The 22,468-nt window shown below is 40.0% G+C and overlaps 1 protein-coding gene across 1 annotated transcript in view; it reads left to right on the top strand.

The window, feature by feature from the left end:
• Positions 1-19,521, top strand: part of arih2 (ariadne homolog 2 (Drosophila)) — a 102,035-nt gene extending 82,514 nt beyond the window's left edge. The window contains exons 9-15 of the mRNA XM_063068217.1: positions 2,242-2,292; positions 2,387-2,408; positions 5,318-5,469; positions 6,195-6,338; positions 11,192-11,260; positions 14,997-15,080; positions 15,957-19,521. Coding sequence (XP_062924287.1) covers positions 2,242-2,292; positions 2,387-2,408; positions 5,318-5,469; positions 6,195-6,338; positions 11,192-11,260; positions 14,997-15,080; positions 15,957-16,034 — 600 coding nt within the window. The 3' untranslated portion in view covers positions 16,035-19,521. The remainder of the gene's footprint in view (positions 1-2,241; positions 2,293-2,386; positions 2,409-5,317; positions 5,470-6,194; positions 6,339-11,191; positions 11,261-14,996; positions 15,081-15,956) is intronic.
• Positions 19,522-22,468: the final 2,947 nt, after the last annotated feature.

Raw genomic sequence — 22,468 nt, 5'->3', positions numbered from 1 at the left:
TTCAGTAAACCTGATAATTTCTCGAAATAGGAACAATGATATTGTCTTGGTAACTGATGGCTTACATTGAAAAGGAACCTTTCAGGCTGATCCAGTCATTCCTGACACTAATCCTACACTTTGTACTTCGATGTTAATGCATTAGGTGGTCTGGTTGTGAGGTGGTTACTACCAAGCACTATTTTCTTGGAACTCTCAGAGAGGCAGTAAATGCAACCTCATTATCATCACCTATGTACAGGGGGGGAGAAAAGACAATGCCAGTATTTGCATTTATAGAGTATCATAGCATCTTTTTTTCTGTCTTCATCTTCATACTTCAAAATCAGAACTTAAGTACATACATAGGATAATCTTTTATTTGTTTTTGTTATTGCTCAGAACCTGATTGGCTGTAGTTCTGTCATTGTTTGCAGCATATTTTCTGTTATGCAAGGACTGGAATGAATGGTTCTGAGTAATTTGCAATACTTAACAATACTTATCAATCTGTGGCAATCAAGAGTAGGACTTCAACCAAAAAATATTTTGGATATTTTAACAGATTATCAGTTGATAGGGTGCCTCACTATATTATAAGGTTTCCTATTTCCCCCCTAAATAGTAGAAGCTTTTATGCTGTAAAATGCAGTGGGGTTATCATAATCAAGTTTGAAGCTGTTGTAATTGTTTTCTTCAGTCACGTATGCGATGGTCATATGCCAACCCCTGAGAGTTGTTGTGCATTCATTATTACTGGCAGAACTTAATGAAAGAAGGACTTGTTTCAAAATTTAGTCTAGAAGAAACCACTGATGTTGGTTTATTTATTCTTATAGTCAATTTGGAAGATTTTGTGGAGAAGGCACTAATGGCATTACTCCATTCCTTTGAGATGCTCTCTGTAGTCAGTCCAAGAGTCAGAAGAAGCAAAAAAAAAGTGGCAAGGATCACCTACTCCTTTTTTCCCTCGCAGTCTTAGTTGACCTAACCCTGTCTTCCCCTCAGTCCCTCCACCTGCTGCTCTGGTTGCCCCCCCCCCCCCCGCCCCGAGTAGCACTTGCAAATCTGCAAGGATACTAATGCCCCTCAAGTTTGGGTGCAACTTGTCCTCCTTGTAAGTATCCCACCTGCCCTCAAAGAGGGCCTGGAGATACGTGTACCTGAAACTCTGCACCATCGCCTTTAACCATGCATTCAACTATATGTTCTTCCTACTTCCTGCCTCATTCACACATGGCACAGAGAATAATCCTGAAATTACAACTTTAGAGGTGCTATTTCCTCTCCAGCCCCTTAAATTCTCTTTGCAGGACCTCATCTCTTTCCTTTCTATGTTGTTAGTGCCAATGTGGACTATGACCTCTGGCTGCGAATCCTTCCCTTTCAGAATGATCTGTGCCTGCTGAGAGACATCATTGATCCTAACATCAGAGAGGCCATGCACCATTCTGGAGTTCTGCTTATAGCTACAAACACTTGAGACCTCTGTCACTTTTGCCAGCTTTCTTTTTGCTGTACCCTGCAGTACCACATGGTGCCATAGATCTATCTGTGGCTGTCATTTTTTTTCTTGAGAGACTACACATGCCCACTCCCCACCACCCCTCATTAGCATCCAAAACAATATGTTTGTTTGAGAAGACAGCCACAGGAGACTCAATTGGCTGCTGTTATCACAGTGACTAAGCTTCAACGGTGGTTCAATGACAGTGAAATGTTTTGGGACTATTTAAAAGAGATGTGATCAATAATTTTTAAATGCAAGAATTCCTTTAATGATTGGTGCATCTGAAGTAAGTTGAAATATGTAAGAACAGTTAAACTCTGATATCTATTCAGAAATCTGACTCTTCCACCCTCTCTGAAATTCACCAGAGTCTTAGTTCCCATGTCCATCTAACACTTAATTGGGTTCTCTGGAAAGCTGTAATACTGTGTAACATAAAATCAAAGTAAGTTAGGACATTAATAGAAGTAATATCAAGTAGTCCACATATTTCAAAGTTCAGCATGTTGGATTATTAGAGTGACACTGTGTTGTTGATTAGCTCAATCAATGTTGAAATATATCATTTCTTCAGAGTAGATCTGAACATTGGTATTCTAGGGTCAAGTTTCAATCGTCACTATTAAAAGATGGAATGCTAAGCCATTAAAGTACTGCAACTTTGCAATAATTCCAAACCCTGCTTTGATAAAACTATAATGCACCAACCTATTTTCTTTGCTTCTAACTGTTTCTTTTAAAATATTTTACAGTGTCCTAAGTGCAATATTTGCATTGAGAAAAATGGAGGGTGCAATCACATGGTAAGATTGATGGATGCATCATGCAATGTGCTTGATTGATTTTCTAGTGTGTAAAATGAACTGTTTTATTACTTTTTCTTTCTTTTTGTTTCAGCAATGTTCCAAGTGCAAGCATGGTGAGTCATTATAAAAGCAAATAATATTATATTTTACATTATATATATTTGAAAAGTGCACACTTACTGTTGGCAGTTTGCAAGGAAAAGTGCAGTAGTCGTGTGTGTGAAATTAACTCTGTATGCCACAGAGAAATAAACAGAATATTAAGATATCTATACATGAAATTGTGACTTGGAAATTGTGAATTCTCTGGACTAGTGCCAATGGAGTATTGTTACTGTTTTTGGAAAAAATCCTTGATTTGGTGGATGCAAAATGGTGTATGGCTGTATTCAAAAAATAATCTTATTCTGGAATCTCATCCAGCATATTTTTTTTTATTTGTTTCTGGAATTTGCATCTAGTGCCCAGTGCCTACGTACATTGGGCATCCTTAGTGGCCCTTGAACTGACAGACCAGCTGAGGGTCAACCTTATTGTTGGGTTTGGATTCAGATTTGCATCTGGGCCAGACCTAGGAAGAAGATCAGGTTTCCTTCCCTGATGGAAATGAGTGAATCAGTTGGGATTTTGTTGCTACAAAATGGTGGTCATATCAGTGAAGCAAGCTTTCAAATTCCAATTTCAAAATTTTGAATTAATATTCCAAGCTGGCATATTGCACTTTGAGTTGACTCCCAGACCCTGTCATGCTAGTGCAGTGACTTAATATCTTGTATTTGAGCATGATATTTTAAAGGATTATACGTTAGTGTTCATGATGCAATCTAAGTTCAATAGTATGAGAAAATCTGCAGATGCTGGAAATACAAAGCAACACACAGCAGGCCAGGCAGCATCTTTGGAAAACAGTAAACAGTCGATGTTTTGGGCCAAGACCTGTCATCCTGCTTTTAGAATATCTCTCCTTTGGGATGTATCGTATCCTGCACCTTCCGAACTGCTTCTAGAAACTCCAGCCATTGATACTTTGCCATCATCCCTACTAGTGTCCCTTTCCAATCAACTTTGTCCAGCTCCGCTCTCTTGCCTCTATAATTCCCCTTTCTCCACTGTAATATGGGTACATTTCACTTAGCTTCTCTCTCTCAAATCACAGGGTGAATTCTATCATATTATGATCACAATAGTCTAAGGATTCCTTTATCTTGAACTCTCTCTTCAAATCCGGTTCATTGCACAATACGCAATCCAGAATAGTTGATTCTCTAGTGGGCTCAACCACAAGCCACTCTAAAAAGGCATCTTGGAGGCATTCTGCAAATTCTTTCTCTTGGGATCCAAAATCAGCACCAACCTGATTTTCCCAATTTAATTGCATATTGAAATCCTCCATTGCTATCATAACATCACCCCTTTGACATGCATGTTCTGTCTTCTCATTGTAATTTGTAGCCCACACCTGGCTACTGTTTGGAGGCCAGTATATAACTCCCTTCAGTGCCTTTTTACTGTTGCAGTTTTTTAAACTCTACACACAATAATTCTCTTTACTCCACTGTAATACTGATATATTTGACTTTAGCTTCTCCCTCTCAAATTGCATTCTTAAGATTTAAGCATTTAAGATTCTTAAGCAATGTTCCCTCTTCCAAAGTGCTGGGGGAACCCAGCAGATCAGGCAGCATCTGTGGAGGGAAATGAATGGTCAGTCACTGTTTTGGGCTGAGACCCTTCGTCAGTACTCTAGATTTCCAGCATCTGTAATGTACCTCATGTTGTAATAAAGTTAAAGTAAATTTATTATCAAAGTACATATGTAGTATGTCACCATATACTACCTTAAGGTTCATTTTCTTGCAAACATTTACAGGAAATATAGAAATACAATAGAATTTATGAAAAATTATACATAACAAAGACTGACAACCTGTGTGCAAAAGAAGACAAATTGTGGAAATAAAAGAAATAATATGAAGAACATGAGTTGTAGATTTTCTTGAAATGAGTCTGTAGCTTGTGGACTCAGTTCAGAGTTGTGTGTGAAGTTTTCATGCCTGTTCAGAGCCTGATGGTCGTAGGGTAATAACTGTTCCTGAATCTGGTGGTGTGGGATGTAAGGTTCCTATATCTCCTGCCTGATGATAGTAGTGAGAAGAGAGCATAGCTTGGATGGTGGATCCTGTTGCTGTTGATGAAATGTAATATGTAGAGGGAGGAATTGGCTATGTGGCTTCAGAATCTTGTTCCACACCTAGGTAACTTACATTTAAAAAAAAAACTAACTGCTGGAGGAACTCAGTGCCGAGTTTCCTGTGGGAGGAGAATGTACATTGACATTTCGAATCATTCAGATTCGAGCATCTGCCGTCTCTTGCACCTAGAGTTTTCTTTCCAAATGTGCAGTTACAAACTTTACATGGGTACATTTGACAGCGCATATATTTTCACTGGTTGAAGATTTGTAGTGTGTTGTAGACCTGATTTTTTTTTTTCACCTTTCATGTATAATACAGAGGGGATGAGCACTGGTATAGTATCCACATTCCTGGCTAAAGTTAGTTAAAATACTGGACTCCTTTGTTCCACCTGATCCGTTAACAGGTGGTGTACTTAGTGATTTGGACCAGGAAGAGCTTGGTTTTAGATGTGTCCTTCAGAATAACATCTTTGTGGAGACATAGTTTGGGAACAATATCTTGACATGGTACTATTGAAACTTAACAAGTCAAGACTTTTGCTTTATGGAATTCTAAAATCTCTAATAGAAATCCAAAGACATGTGGGTTAGTAGGTTAATTGGTCATTGTAAAACTGTCCTATGATTAGGCTGGTGTTAAATATGTGAGTTGCTGGGCAGCATGGCTTGTTGGACTGGAAAGGCCTGTTCCCTGCTGCTTCTCACAATAAAAACAAATAAGTAAGTAAATCAATCAATCCTGCCAGTCCCATTCACTCGATTTTCCCTCGATAGTCCTGCAGTACGTTTCTCTCTCAAGCATCATTGTTGTGTTTATTTTCTTAGATTTCTGTTGGATGTGCCTGGGAGACTGGAAGACCCACGGCAGCGAGTATTATGAATGCAGTCGGTACAAAGAGAACCCTGACATTGTGAATCAGAGCCAGCAGGCACAGGCTAGGGAAGCCTTGAAGAAATACTTGTTCTATTTCGAAAGGGTAAGGGCTGTTCAGAATAGATGTCTAAAATTGCCTTTTCTTTTCAGCAGCTTTCCAAAACTGGCACTCCCCAGTGGATGCATTGATCCAACATGTTTTCTGTTTGGTGTTGGCTGTTTTGCATGTTTTTCCATTCAGACACATTCCACTTCAGGTTTTAAGAGGCATAACTTGTGATTGTAATTCTGGGGGTAGTATGCAATTTCTTCACTTCTTCAATATAGGTGGAGAGACAGGTAGTGTTGAGGAAGCATGGAATCTGCTGAAGGAATCAGACAGATTAGGAGAATGGGCAAAGAAGTGGCAGATGGACTACAGTGTTGGGAAATGTATGGTCATGTACATTGGTAGAAGCAATAAAAGTGTGGACTATTTTCTGAACAGGGAGAAAATTTAGAAATCAGAGGTGCAAAGGGACTTGGGAGTCCTCTTACAGGATTCACGTGGAGTGGAATATATTTTGTAAAAGCAAAAATGTATTGCTGAGGCCTTACAAAGCATTGATCAGACTTCACTTGAGTATTGGGAGCAGTTTTGGGCCCCTTATATAAGAAAGGATGTGCTACTGTCTTCTGGTGATTAAGGGTATTCTTTCATTGTTTGATCGTTGTGGTGGGATTCCACTTGCTCCAATAAGCGTCCTGGCCCAAAAGTACACCCAACTCTTTCAAATGTGGCTTTCAAAAGTGATGAAGAGGTTTACCTTTGTTTTCCTATTTCTTCAGTGGGAAAACCACAATAAAAGCCTGCAGCTGGAAGCACAGACATACCAGCGGATTCAAGAAAAAATCCAGGAACGTGTTATGAATAATTTGGGAACGTGGATTGATTGGCAGTATTTACAGAATGCTGCAAAGTTGCTTGCCAAGGTAAGTTACTTGTTCAATAATTATGAAATTGAAAGAGTATAAACTGAACGTGAAAAAGCTAGATAATACTTTGTTTCTTTTATCCACGGGATGTGGGCACTGCTGATAGAGCTGCATCTATTGCCTTACTGAACTATGATTTGGTAATATACTGGTGAACTGCTGTCATCTGTGTGATGGATGTATTTGCTCTGTCCTGTTAGCAAGTTTTGATCTTTGACTGTACATCAGTGAATGAAAGGTGACTTATTTCTAGCTTGTGGTTGTGATCCAGAGGGCTACTTAGCATAACTGTAATTTTGCTACCCCTTTGGGCCCCTTATCTTAAAAAAATATGTGCTGGCCATGGAGAAGATCCAGAGGAGGTCACAAGAATGGTCCTGGGAATGAAAGGGTTAGCTTATGAGGAGTGGTTGATGACTCTGGGCCTGTACTTCCTGGAGTTTAGAAAAAACGAGGGGAATCTCATTGAAATCTGTCAAAGATTAAAAGACCTAGATATAGTGGACATGGAGAGGATGTTTCTTATAGTGGTGGAGACTAGGACAGTAGGGCACATCTTCAGAACAGAAGGACATCCATTTTGAACGAAGATGAGAAGAAATTTCTTTAGCCAGAGGGTGGTGAACCTATGAAATTCTTCACCACAGATGGCTGTGGAGGCCAAGCCTTTGGGTATATTTAAAGTGAAGGTTGACAGGTTCTTGATTATTAACGATGTCGTAGATTACGGGGAGAAGGCAGGAGAATGGGTTAAGAAGGATAATAAATCAGCAGTGATGGAATGGTGGAATAGACTCAATGGGCTGCTAATTCTGCTCCTATATCTTGTGGTCTTGTCCTTTTAGTTTGGAGGTGCTCTCAAAGAAGCTATAGCTAATTGTTGCAGTACATTTGGTATTGAAACTGTGGTGATGGTGAGTGTTAGTCGCAGAGCATGGTGTTATGTCATGATGTTACACAGTCACTTTGAAATCAGCATTGAAGTTGTCCATCCACAGTCTATTCTGTAACACTGTTGTGCCTTAATCTGTATTCTAAATGCTGATCAGTATGGAGAAATGCAGATTTATCAGTAATGAAGGACAGCAGGTGGTTATCACCAACAAGTTTGCTATTCTACGTTTCTCCTGATGTGGTCTCCAGTTAGTGTTATTTCCTGGAGCTTCTCCCCCACCGACTGGCTGTCACTCTACCACCATTAGTCCGCTTGTCCTATGATGGATAAGAGCTTTAACATCTTCAGTTCTAGCTTAACGAGACTGTAGGGCAACACACCAATTCTGGTGTGTCATAATATTTGAGAGTACAATTTTGTGTGCCAGAGTCAGAATCAGTGCAAAGTTATTTTTCATATACTTTGTGATAGCAGTTTGATTTTACACTCTAAACACTTTAAAGCACTTTTTATAATGCTGTTTACATTGTAATTATATGCTGTTATTTATATATTTATGCACATTTTCTTCCATATCCATACTCTAACCTCTGACTTTATTTCTTTTTCTGACGGTAATTCTTTTTCATTTATAAATGTTGAATATTGTTTTTCTTTGCATGTCACACCCTGACCAACACACCACTGTAAATTTCCTAACACATGTAAATGTATATGGTGAATAAAGTTGATCCTTGATCCTTACCTGTGTGGCTTGCTGGTTAATTAAGAGCCTGTGTAATGGGAGTTCACTGTACACCAGACTGGGTAGGAGTGGCTTTTTTTCTGTCAGATATTAGTGAATTGAAATTTACAGTAGCAGTTACATTATTGTAATCCAGATTTAATTTATTGAATTTAAATTTCCTGCCTTTTGCCCTCCCTACAGAGTCTAACCTCCTTTTGTTCTTACAGTTCCTGATTTTCATCATCACAGAGTTAAAAGTGGCCACAATCCATTCCAGCTACCTCCTCTTCTAAGATTCTCAAAATCTTACCTCCTGTCAAGCTTTTGTCACTTGTCCTAATACCTCTGTTGCTTATTTTGAAATTCTGTTTGGTTATGCTGCTGCGATTTTCCTTGTGGATATTTTATTAAATTTAAGTAGTAATCTGACAGATAAGTACACTGCCAAGACTGACCAGCTGCACACACCACTATTGTCTTAAGTTGTGATCTCAGGTGGATGCATAGTTAAGTTTCTTATATGCTACTCAGTGAGAAAGTTGGTGCTTTCAAGATGCTGGTGACCCAACAACAATGCGCAGTGGAATCATGACCTCAAACTTTGTTGATGAGTATGGATGCCATAGAGTGCCATGTCTTGGTTAGATTGTTGCCAAGTTAAGGTATGAAATAAGGCAGTTCAAAAAGAAGATGCATTATGCCTGGGAATTCATCACAATTCAGGAAAAAGAAAGTATACAGTGAGGTCACTTGAACTATCAAATTGATCTTTGTGTAGTTCAGAGTCTTTCTTGCAGTCCCCATAGGCATTCCTTGTTGCCCCAGTATCAGCGGGTTGGAGATTGTACAATTTTTAATGGGCAAGAGCTTTACACCATCTAATGTGAGAATTAATTCTATTACAAAATCATGACTGCCATTTAAATGGATTCAAGGTTTTTGTTTCGAGAAAAGGCAATGATTAATCATTCTGAATTCCGGAGTATTCTTAACAGTGAAATTCAAAGGGATAACTCCAATCAATGGTTATCTCTGGTTTGGTTTCCTCTTTCAATATTTTTATTAATATATAAATTGCATAAATACAAAATTCATAAGGATACAAGTAATATGAGTTACATTGTATTTAAATCACAGTAATATGATCACAGTATCCCATATTCCAAATCAATCATGTAGAAAAGAAGATTGAATTATGAAATGAAATAAAATAAAATAATTGTTTTTTTTTCAAAAAAAATCTACCCCCATTACCAAAATGAGCTGGTTGGTAAAAAAAAAGAGAAGAAAAAAAAAAGAAATACCTTACCATATAATATTATAATAATAATGGCTCAGATCCATACTTTAATAACTTCATAGATTATGAAAATAACTCAAAGGGTCCCCATAACATTAGAAAATCATGTTTAGAATCAGAAATCGAATAACGAATCTTCTCTAGATCAAGGCATAACATAACATCAGATAGCCATTGAACACGAGTGGGCAGGGCGTCCTCCTTCCACTTGAGCAAGGTCACCCTCCTGGCCATAAGAGACATAAAGGCCAAAACCCGCAAATTAGATGGCTTCAGTTTTGTAGTACTATCCTCAACAATACCAAACAAGGCAGTCAAAGGATTGGGCTTAAAACTAACATTGAAAAGTACAGAAAAAGTTTGGAATACATTTTTCCAAAATTTTTCAAGGCTTGGACATGTGAATTAGTGTGGCCACTCCATTAGTACATCTATCACAGAAAGGGGAAATATCTGCGTAGAAACGAGAGAGCTTGTCTTTAGACATATGAACTCTGTACCACTTCGAATTGTAATAAAGAATGACGAGCACATAATGATGAAGAATTAATCAATTTAAAAATAATCTTCCAGCTCTCTTCAGATATGAAAATCTGTAAATCCTTTTCCCAGTCTCCTTTAATTTTATCTCAAGAGGCCTTTTTCAGTCCCAACAGCAGACCGTAAATGTAAGATATTGAACAAATTGTCATAGGGTTTCAGATTAAAAATTGTACCTATTCTTATCTGGACTTGTAGGAAATGTATGTAATTGACATCTTAAAAAATCTCTAATCTGTAAGTATTGAAAAAGTGGGTATTGGAAAGGTTAAATTTCATTGAAAGTTGCACAAACGAAGAGAGATTCCCTCCATCAAACAAATCCTGAAATCGTTTAATACCCAATCTATCCCATTCTTTAAAAGGTAAGTCAATTAAAGATGGTTTAAAAAAAACAATTAGAAAAGATGGGACTCGAGGGAGAATCTCAATAAACCAAAATGTTTTCTAAACTGTAACCAAATCTTCAAAGTATGTTTGATGACCACATTGTCAGTTAGTTTATTTAAAGATAAAGGAAGCGAGGATCCAAGTAAAGAATGGTTTGGTTTCTAAGAATTGTGTTTAAAGATAAAGGTTCGAGCATAGTCTGTTATTACTTAATGCAACAGTGGGTCAAGTTGTGCTTTCTGATGTTACACAACAGTAATTACTTCTGTTTGCCCATGATTGAAAGCATTTGGGTCCTCCTTTATGATCAGGGTCCAGTTCTATTTTGTGCCTCATTTAAATACCTCGGCACTGTCAGTGCTGAAAAATAATTCTGTGGATTAGCTCTGAGAGGAAGGGAAAATCTGTTGATTATCTCTGAGAGGACTGGAAAGATTGTAACAATTAATATAATAGCTGATAATATTAACATTACAAATGACTTCAGTATCTGATTGAAGAAACATAGGTTATCTAACTGGGCTAAAAGTGTTGCTCAAAGGAAATCCCTTTCCAAGGGTGATGAACTTGCTATATGCCATAGAAAAGCAGCTAAAAGTATGCATCCCTGCTATCAGGCTTGGAATTTGGCAGGAGTGTGTTAAGGAAGAGAGATGTAATTGTTGGGACCTCTCAAGATTGCATGGCAGTTTTGTCTTTGCAAGCACGTTCACAAGATTTGGGTTGTCTGCAGTCAACCGTCATCGGCACAACATCTCTGTTGTGGTGGGAATTGAATTTGACCAGTTAGATTCTTTCAAGGCATGGCTTCAAGCAAATTTATTCAGTCAGCCACTAACACAAGTACAGGTGCACTGTACCATGCAACTCATGAATTATTTCAGTCGGCTGTAAAGGGACTATAAACAAATTGGTTTGGCAGAATGGCTTGTTTTTGGCAAAATGTTACTGGAAATTCCGTCCAAAAGTTTCTAATCATTTTTTTTCTCTTTCCAAAGTGTCGGTACACCTTGCAGTACACCTATCCATACGCATACTATATGGAGTCAGGGCCCAGGAAAAAACTGGTAAGAGCTTTGGTCATATAGGAATTTTGATGGAGCAGTTTTTTACTCCCTGTTGCCAAGATGTAGTAACTTGATGTGGAGCATAGTCATTTTGTCTTTCGATCCACTTCCTACTACATCCATTCTAAAGTGAGAGATTGTTCTATTAAATGAAAGGCTTAATGCCGTCTTTTGTATCCAATTGAAGTCTGTCTTTACTGTTGACCAGTATGCGAGATGCAGAAGACAGAAATGCCCTTGTCTTTCCCTCCTCTCTAATAGGCCTTGTGCTCATCAGACTTTATTTTATTTATTTAGAGATACAACACTGTAACAGGTTCTTCCAGCCTAATGAGCTGCATTGCCCAACTACACCCATGTGACTAGTTAACCTACTCGTGTATGTCTTTGGAATGTGTGAGGAAACTGGAGCACCCGGGAAAAAAAACACACAGAAATGGGGAGAGCACACAAGCTTCTTACAGGTGGCAGTGGAATTGAGCCAGACTTGCTAACCATTATGATACTGTGCTGGCCTTTTTCTCACTACCTCCACATGCCCGCACCCCCCCATTGTTTCCTTTTCGGAAATTTGTAGTACTGTATCCTCTTTTATCCTCAATGGCGTAACTGTTAGTGCAGAGGAAATTTGGGGATCAGAGGCTTTCATTCATTCATAGCTTGTCACACCAGACAGCCAGCTACTCTAGTGTTATTTGGTTGACATTGAGCAGGTCAGTGTCAGCTAAGTCAGGTGAGAGTGGGCAGTTGCGCAGAACGTGTTCAGTGTTCTGCACCCTTTTGTCACACTCACAGGATTCGCTGGTCTTTAAATCCCACTTCACCATATTATCTCCCGTCCTACAAACTCCTGCTCTCGCTCTGTTGAGAGTGCATCACTTCCGTCTGTCAAGCAGTGCCCCATCTGGCAACGTTTCTGTGGGGTCTTGCACTGTATTGTTTGGTGGGGTTCTGGCTTCTGTTTGTTGCCAGAGGTCAATCCTGTATGTTTGTGGGGATGCTCTGTGCGGTAGTTCCTCCACTGTAGCAAAGCTTTTCCTCGATTTTAGGCGGTTGGAAACTGGCATATGATGATGTAGTGGGTGCTGTGGATCCGAGTTCTGTTTACCTTTCTTCAATTTTTGTTGTAGTGTGTCTTCAGATCTCTGGGGGAGCCTGCAAATCTGTAAATTATGCTAGCGGATGTGGGGTGCAGTGTGCCTGTGATTATTTGGCAGGCTTCGTTAAGCAACTGGTCTATTTTCTTCGCGTGGGCTGATCTGCCCCACACAGGTGCACAGTATTCTGCAGGTGCATAGCAGAGTGTGAGGGCAGTTGATCTAAGTGCGTGAGCATTAGCTCCCCATTTCGTGTCTGCTAATTTTTTCAAGAGAGAATTGTGAGAGCCAACTTTCCCTCCGAGTTTTTGGATGTGGGTGGCAAATGAGAGCATTCTATCCAGTGTCACGCCCAGGTAAATTGGAGTCGGATGGTGCTTGAGCTCCTTCCCACATCAGAAGATCTTGAGTTTTCGAGCTGCTTCTCGATTCCTCAGGTGGAATACACACACCTGAGTTTTTAAAAACACAAACACGAGGAAATCTGCAGATGCTGGAATTTCAAGCAACACACATAAAGTTGCTGATGAACGCAGCAGGCCAGGCAACATCTGTAGGAAGAGGTACAGTCGACGTTTCGGGCCGAGACCCTTCGTCAGGACTAACTGAAAGAAGAGATAGTAAGAGATTTGAAAGTGGGAGGACTTTGTTCCATCCCTCCCCCTCCTGTCATTTTGGATCTCCCCCTCCCCCCCACTTTCAAATCTCTTACTAGCTCTTCTTTCAGTTCATCCTGATGAAGGGTCTCGGCCCGAAACGTCAACTGTACCTCTTCCTATAGATGCTGCCTGGCCTGCTGCATTCACCAGCAACTTTTATGTGTGTCTGAGTTTTTGATGGATTTGGGTTCAGGGACCATTTTTCATAATACTGCTTCATTGCTTCAAGGACTGCTGTAAGTCGTACTTCAGCTTCTCGGAAGGAGCTGGCTTGTGTTGCTATGCATAGGTCATCTGTATAAATAAACCTGAGTGTGTTAGGAAAGGTTGGTTGGTCGTTTGTGTAAACATTAAATAGTAGAGGTGCCAGTACTGATCCCTGTGGTAGTCTGTTCTTTTGTGGATGCCATCTACTCTTAATTCCATTCATTTCTACATAAAATCTGCGATTTTCTAGGAGGCTTCTTATTACTTTGACTGTGGTTTTGTTCTTTATCATTTTAGATAATTTCAGTAGAAGGCCTCTGTGATTCACAGTGTCGTATGCTGCTGTTAAGTCAACAAATACTGCCCCTGTAATTTGTCGCATTTCAAAGCCATCCTCGATATACTGGGTTAAGTTCAGGAGTTGACCGCAGCAAAGGCAGCCTGGCCTGAACCCGGCTTGGTCTGGTGTTAGAAGGTCTTCGACTAAGGGGGATATTCTTTTCAGTATGAGTCTCTCGTAGAGTTTATAGAGGGTGCAGAGTAACGAAACCAGTCTGTAGTTTTTAGGAATGTTGGAGTCTTTATTGGGTTTTAGGAGAACAACAACTTTGGCCCCTCCACTTTTTAGGTATTTTTAATGATCTGAGGCAACAGTTAAAAAGGGACAGAAGCCAGTGGAGTGCTTTAGGTCCAAGATGTTTAAGGAATTCATTAAGAATCCTATCTATGCCAGCAGCTTTGTTGGATTTTAGCTGTGATACTTCATCCTTTAATTCTTCTAGCGTGAGAGATGGGAAGTTGTTATTCCCACAAAAAGTGCTGGTGAACACAGCAGGCCAGGCAGCATCTATAGGAAGAGGTACAGTCGACATTTCGGGCCGAGACGCTTCGTCAGGACTAACTGAAAGAAGAGATAGTAAGAGATTTGAAAGTGGGAGGGGGAGATCCGAAATGATCCTGTCTTCTATCATTTTGGATCTCCCCCTCCCCCTCCCACTTTCAAATCTGTTACTATCTCTTCTTTCAGTTAGTCCTGACAAAGGGTCTCAGCCTGAAACATTGACTGCACCTCTTCCCATAGATGCTGCCTGGCCTGCTGCATTCACCAGCATTTTTTGTGTGTGTTGCTTGAAATTCCAGCATCTGCAGACTTCCTCGTGTTTAAGTTGTTATTCCCATTTGAGAGAGGTGACTCATCTCCTGATGTTGCTTTTTCTTTTGCCTCTGTTTCTTGTTATTTGGTTGATCATTTAGTATTAGTTGGTGGGCAATCTGATTGGGTGTTACGGCAGCAATTCTCTGTGGGGGTCAATTGTCTGAGTTGAGTTTCGGAACAGTTGCCCATGCCTTCTTCCTATTCTTGGTCATGTCTGAGGCTGTAAAGCCCTTAATAAAGATACTGAAGAGGTTTACTTACGGGACTAGGTTTACACGAGAGATTGGAAAAGTTCTTTTTATTGGAACAGAAAAGGCCAAGAGTTGATGTAATAAGTGCTATTAAGGTGGAAGGCTCTTGTAGACTAGAATGAAAAATATTCTTGATGGATGTGCCAAAGCCAGGGAGCCAAAAGTATTGGCAGAGTTCCTAAGTTTTCTTTATCAGTGTTTCAGGTGCGGGTTGCTGCCCATGTAATAATTATAAAAGAACCTTTGGCAGGTTCTTGCATAGCTGCCAAGGCCAAGCCATCTCCTGCACAGTAAATTATTGATTCTCTGCAGGTCAGAACAACACTGGTCTCGCAGTTTTACTGACTTGAAAATTATCTCTTCCAGTTTGAATACCAGCAAGCACAGCTGGAGGCAGAGATTGAGAATCTGTCATGGAAGGTGGAGCGAGCAGACAGTTATGACCGAGGGGTAAGCAGTATATTGGGATGGATTGCTGTTTATACCCATCCCCTCATCATTATGCACTCACAAGCGTACTGACAACGCATTCAGAGCTGCAGTTTTGCACACTGCTGTTGTAATGTGTCGTTATTTGAGTTACCGTTGCCTTCCTGTCAGCTTGAACCAGTCTAACCATTCTCCTCTGACTTCTGTCATTAACAAGGTGTTTTCACTCACAGAACTGCTGCTCACCGGATGTGTTTTGTATTTTGTACCATTCTCTGTAAACTGTTGTGCTTGAAAATCCCAGGAGATCAGCAGTTTTCCATGGCCAAAGTCAAATAGATCACATTTCTTCCCCATTCTGATGTTTGGTCTGAGCAACAACTGAACCTCTTGACCATGTCTGCATGCTTTTATGCATTGAATTGCTGCCACATGATTGGCTGATTAGATATTTGCATTAATAAGCAGGTGTACGTAATGAAATGGCCAATAAGTGTATAACCACAGGCATCAAAAGTTCTTAGTCAATTGTTAGTAAATTGAGTTAATTAACTTTATCTGTTTACTTAATTACCTGTAAACCACATTTTACATGTGTCCAAGTTTTAGCTACTTAATCTTGCTGTTTGAATTTGCAGTGATAAGAAAATCCAACAGTAGAATCAAAACAAATACTTAAAAATTAAATCACTCTTGTTCCACGCCTTCTATTCTCCATGGATATGGCTCTCAATGGGCTCTTTAGCTGGTGCTAAAGCTCACTGTACTTCAGTATAAGTTACAGATATATTTTGTATTTTTTTTCTAAAGAAAGATTCTGTGTAAATTTGTTTTGATGTCATTTATCTACTGGAGGTGTAGGAGCATATATTAAGATTAATCTCATTTGTATTTCAGGATCTAGAGAATCAAATGCATATAGCAGAACAGAGGCGTAGGACACTGCTTAAAGATTTTCATGACACCTCAGACTAAAGGAGTCCTTTGGACATGGTGACACTTCGAATGAGACCTTGGCTGGGGAAGATGAAGAAATACTGGCTTTAGTTCCTTGTTTCTTTTATCATCTGACATCCTTTGGTTTTCTTTTGTTTGTTGGAATAGTCAGAAACACTCATGGGTGTTTCCATTCATGAGTTATAATAGTGTTAGACTTTTTTTTTAGAGGAAAAAAAGATGTATTTCTTTTTTTTTAAAAAAGAAGAATGTGTTAACATTTTAAGAAGTCTTGGCTTTTACAAACACTTTCACAGAGACTGGAAGGATTGCAGAAGCCTCAACACCCCACAGACTTTTAATGTAAGTTTTCACTAGAACAAGAATATTTGGGACATCTGTGGCACAACCTAATTATATCGTGCACACTGGCACCAACGCACGCTGCTTAAGCGACGGCTGGGAATTGAAAACTGCTTAAAGAGGAGTTGTTTGGGAATTATTTGGTTTTCTGGTATCTTGCTTTAATGTTAGTTGCCTGCTTTGGCTGGGAACAATCTTCTTTCTGTTTGATTTGAGGGGGAATAATGTCAACATTAATTTATATGTAGATGAAGGAAGTGGCCTGTCTTTGTGACATGTAGTGAACTTCCTAATACCTGCTGGAGAGCAAGTAAAAAATACCCCCTGCATTCTCCCCAAGGTGGAAAGGGAACGGGACAATTGAATAAGTTTGTTGTTGTTATCTCTATTTTGAGCAGAACAGCTGATGACTCGTACTGGTAACGATGCTCTTGAATATTCATGAACTTCATGAAATACCCAACTCGCTCCCCACCCCACACCTTACCATGCACAGCAGTTTGTTACAACCTTGTTACCAGATCAGCATCAACAATTTTTAAAATAGTTTATACCCTTTTTTAAAAAGAGGAAAAAAAAGTGTTTTGAGCTTTTTTCCCTAGACACACTTCTTGTAACGGTTTAGTGATGTACTTACTCTTGGTAAAATGGGTCCTGGTTGTGTATGTGGGTTACCAGGATATATAATAAGTATGTTTTTATACATTTCATATTTGTCACACTACCTCGAGTGCGTTCAGCATTCTGATCCATATTAGAAGAGTGAAAAATTAATTTTTGTTTCGCTTAGCATTGGTGAGTAGGGGAACTATTTATGACGTGAATCTTTCTTCTTTCTCCTCCCCTCTGACGATGCAGCTGAGAGGTTGTGTAACTGCTGTAATGTTTTCAACTATTTGTGCTTTGTGCAGCAATAGAACCACTGTATCCTTGTTACTGGTATAAAAGACTATTTAATTCTACAGGCTTGCCATTGTCTGAAACCTTGCTGACCCTTTTCCCAGTCGAGTGCCACCTTCCTGAGTGCAGCGCGAACTGAGCTCTGGGTGAATTTGATTCTTTTCGACTGTTTGTCTTCTGCTGACCAGTGGCCGTGCTCTGAATTTAGATGACACCTGGTATCAGTGATCTAGCCACCTGTCTCACTGGCATGCGTCACCATAACTGCGGATCAGCTGATGCAGGATGTGGCGGCAATGTTGACCACTCTGTTTGATTTAATTTTTCTTCCTCTCAAGACAAGAGTTTTGAAATTTCTGTCCCTTGAGATCCAGTTTCTGGTTTTCTCCAATGGCAAGGAACTCTTTGCAAGCAATAAAAATGTGTTTTTTTTCTATTCTGCAGCATAACTAGTTGGAAGATTTCAACAACTAATTTAATTTTGAGCTTGTTACTATGCATGCTCAAGGTTTGCAGTGTTACTGAAACCACTTGATTGAATTATTACCTTGTAGCTGCTGCCCTCTTATCCCAATGTGAGCTGAATCACATGGATAACGTTGAATAAATCTCACAGCAATGTAGATTAACTCTTAACCCTTTTGCTTCCTGTTTCCATTTTGAATTTGGGCTGTTTGCTGGAATTGGGGAAATGTTTCAATTGGATCCCTCTGCCTGGGGGACTGGAAGTTTTGATTGCCATCAGAAAGTCTCATCTCACAGTATTAGAGTCATAGAGTTATAGAACACTACAGCAGAGAAACAGACCCTTCGGCCCATTTAGTTGGTACCAACTTAATAATCTGGCTAGTGTCATCAACCTGCACCTGGACCATAGCCCTCCATACCCCTCTCATCCATGTACCTATCCAAAATCCTCTAAAAGTTGAAATCGAACCGGCATCCTCCTCTTCCACTGAAAGCTCATTCCACAGACCCACCACCCTCTGAGTGAAGAAGATCCCCTTCATGACCCCCTTAAACATTTCACCTTTCACCAGTAACCCATGACCTCTGGTTCTAGTCTCGCCTAACCTCAGTGTATAAAGACTGTTTACTTTTACCCTTTTTATACTCATAATTTTGTTTACCTTTATCAAATCTTCCCTCATTCTACGCTCAAGGGAATAAAGTTCTAACATATTTAATCGTTCCCTAGGTTGACTCGGGTCCTCAAGTCCTGGCAACATTCTTGTATCCTGCCTGTAACAGCCTGTCCTTTTATTTCCACCGTAGAATCCCTGAAGCACTTTCTGCATCTGTTTGAATTTTATTTTCTCCATCATTTGAATTGACGCAGTTTCCTGAAGTGTAACCCGTCCTTGGCTTTTGAGAGGTTGCCATTTCAACAGAAGGTGTTTGGGCGTCTCAATGCTGACTAATCTGCAAATCTGAGCAGTTATTGAGACCTCTGACCTTGTGTCTGAAGCATTAGATTTAGTGGTCCGCTGGCTAATAATTGTAGTTCTTCCATGTGTTGCCAAAACAAAAACCAATGTAAAATCAAAATGCCCATCACTCTACTTCAAGTTGAAATTGTAACCAATTTTCCAGAAGTTTTCAGATAGTCATCACCCTTTCACTGTCATGGTTACTGAACCACCGTTAACAATCACTCAAAATCAAACTCTCAGCAGTGTACACTGGGCATATAATACAGATGAAGTCCAATTAGCCTGTGGTGCCTCTGCTAGCAGTTTAATCTGATTGTCCTTTCCCCTGTACCTTTGGTCAGGTTGTGTTACTTTTTACTCTCCATCCTTCTGAATAATGTTGGATTTCTGGAGGTGTTGGGGAATTCTCAATTTGTGACTTCGGAGTGATGTAGAAACTGTATTTCTACCACTTCTTGTCCCCACTGCAACTTGCCCTTTTTTTTGCCCAGTCTGGAGAAACCTCGTTGCCTCTCCCTATAAAGTGATGTCATCCTTGTGGCAGAGCTAACCTGTAGGAATCATATACCTTCCTCATCTGTAAGTGGAAGTTCTGTATCTGGAAATTTCAGGGATGAACCTCAAGAACAATGGTCTCAGCTGTCTTCACCTGTTGAGATGATTTGATGATGGAGCAAGTATCTCACTGCTCCTAAAGATCCACTGAGTCTGATAATCTCTTGTGTGAATAGAGTACATGCAACCTCTGTTATTTCCAACAAATACAGATTAGTCATTTCCAAGTAATCTAGTAATACAGCAGTGAAATGAGATTTAGGGAGTTTACACTGGCATTGATCAGGGTGACGGGCTTCAGAATTAACAGATTGATGCAAAAGGTTTGCTGCAGAAATGTTTTCAAGAATCTTAATAAAACCATATTTTAATGGTGACATTTCTTTAAGAGCTTGACTTGTCACCAAGTCTGTTGGACAAAAAGTCATTGGAGTGGTCACAGTGATGTAGCATGAGCTGATCCATTTCACTTTTCAACTACTGTTAGCATCCACAAAATATTTTGTGTGACGACATATGACCTATCAGGTAAGTTCAGGATTACAGTGTTGCTGTTGGGGAATATAATGTTGATTAATATTGGAGCTACTTTCAGGGGCTTATCCATGGACAGTTAATTGCATGAAAACATGCACACTCTCATGCACACCCTCCCTACCCACGCTTCTGGAGGAACTCAGCAGGTTAGGCAGCACATATGGGTATCTGGTCTATAGTAGTTATGGGTATCTAAGATAACTTGTATACGTAGATTGATTAGTGTCCATGAAATGGTGCTAAGCACAGAAGTATAAGGTGACTGATGGGAAATGATAAAGTGGTGGTTGGGAAGTGGAGGGGTAGGTTAGTGGGTGGAGGTATTGATCAGCCTTACTGCTTGGGGAAAGTAACTTTTGAGTCTGGTGGTCCTGGTGTAGGTGCTTTGTAGCCTCCTCTCTGAAAGTGGGGCAAACAATCCACGAGCAGGGTCTCCACCCCCTCTGGCATTGTGTTCCAGATACCCACCACTAAACCTTCCTCTGACATCCCCTGTTGTACTTTCATCCAATCATCTTAAAATTATGCAATCTTGTATTAGACTTCTTTCCTGGGAAAAAGGCACTGGCTAATCCTACATCAATCCCGTTTTATTCTCCACTCCCCCCCCCCCCCGCCAAGAGTCTTCCACTCTCTTACACTTAATGTGGCCAATTAACCTACCTGCATGTCTTTGGATGCAGGAGGAAATCCACCTGCTCATGGAGAATGCCTATTACTGTACCGAATGTAAAGACAACAAGAACTTTCCTAATTTCTTGTAAGCCAAGTTCCTTATTCTAAAGTAGCCCTCTTCTATATCATTATTAACGCCTTTACAGCTTGAAATACTCAGAACTCCTCTGCATTAACAGTTACACCATTGAGGATAAAAGAGGAAATGGTTTTATAAATTTTCCCAAAAAGAGGGATAAAGGGTGACTACCATAATGGTTAGTTTCACTGTTACAGTGCGAGTGACTCGGGTTCAGTTCTGCTACCGCCTGTAAGGCTTTCTCCGGGTTCTCGGGTACAGTATAGACATCTGAGATCAGGGTTGAACTTCATTGTTCAAGTGGACATTATACGAAAGTCTCTTGCACCCGTTCATTACGTTTTGCCAGTCTTAAAGTCATCATCAGGCCAGTTTCAAAATCCCGGTGTACTTACGTATACAATATGTTAGAGATCTGACCTTCAACACGTGTATTTAAATACCAAAATATTTCAAATTAACTCAGGACCTCCTTCATTTAAACAAAAGCAATTGGAATATTACTGTAAAAGTACAAGAAGCAGATTTTAACGAGCATCTGAGAGAGCTATAGCTAGTGATGCTTTTGCAGCGGATTCTGGAGCTCAAAGCGTGAAGATACCAGTGGTGAAGTAACGGACGAGCAATGAGACAGAATTAGACGAGCACAGATTGTTCAAGATTATTAGATTTATGAAGGATGTAAGACGGTTTACAAGTTCTATCCTGAAAGACAAGAGCGAGTTAACAAAAACTTGGCACTCTTAAGTGCAGTACATTTTTGACCAGCTCTTCAGTGTCTTCAAAGTTGAGTCTATTGTCACAAGCACAAGTCATGTATGCAGAGGTACAATGATGAACTTGGAGCAACATCACAAGCACATAGCATAGTCTGAACACTGATGCATGTTACAACTTTGTGAAGTGTCGTTTTAATTTTTGTGAGCATAAACTTGCTGTAAACACTTTTAGATACTTTCTGGGGAACTTAACAAACTTAAAACTACATAAGACGATAGAGACACTTCAGAGGAAAAATACGTTAAATTATGCTGGGGCAGCGATGATGAATTTGAGGCATTATAGTACTCTGGATGGATTTCCGTTACAATATGATGGTTGAAGGGACATACACCATTTAGTTAAGGACGAACCGTCCACGATTCAGATGTGCAGTGTATGGTATATTTCTATGTGGTTTGGGGGTTCGTGTTCCATACCGGTGACATGAGCACAAACTCCAGGCTGACCCAGCATGGAACCAAGGCCTTCAGCTCTTCCTTTTCACCAGAGGTTGACTCTGGTGCCTACCTGAGGTCGTGTCATTTGCCTACATTTGGCCCATGCCTGTCTAAACCTTTTCTGCCTATGAACCTGTGGCAATGTTTTCTAAACATTGTAATTTTACCGGCTCTACCGCTTCCTCGTGCAGTTCATTCCATGCACCCACTGCCTTTCCATGGGAAATCTTGCCCTTCAGGTCCCTTTGAATCTTTCCCTTCTCACTTTAAACCTAATCCCTTTAATTTTTGATTTCCCTACCCTGGGCAAAAATAGTAAGTCATTCACTTTAACCAGGCCCCACAAAATTTTATAAACTTGTGTAAGTCACCCCTCAGTCCTCTTCGCCCATGGGAAAACAGTTCCAGTCCTTCTGATCTTCCCTTATTACACAATTCCCCCAGTTGTAACATATTCGTGAGTCTTCCCTGCATCCTCTAGGCTTGTGCAACTGTGGGGTAAAGGTTTTGTCTTTTGGATCAGATATTAAAGTGGTTCCCTGTGAGATTAAAGATTTGAAAATAGTTTTGAAGGTTGGTAGAGGATGTGTAATACTTTCATATAATGTAAAGCAGTACAATATAGTACAGGACCTTTAGCTCAGGATGTGCCGACCAATATAAACCTTCCCTCCTACATAGCTAGTAATCCTCCAATTTTTTCTTGCATTC

The sequence above is a fragment of the Mobula hypostoma genome, chromosome 15 (assembly GCF_963921235.1).
Source record: "Mobula hypostoma chromosome 15, sMobHyp1.1, whole genome shotgun sequence".
Classification (NCBI taxonomy): Eukaryota; Metazoa; Chordata; class Chondrichthyes; order Myliobatiformes; family Myliobatidae; genus Mobula; species Mobula hypostoma.
Note: the sequence above shows the minus strand (reverse complement) of the source record. Positions and strands in the feature narration are given on the sequence as shown.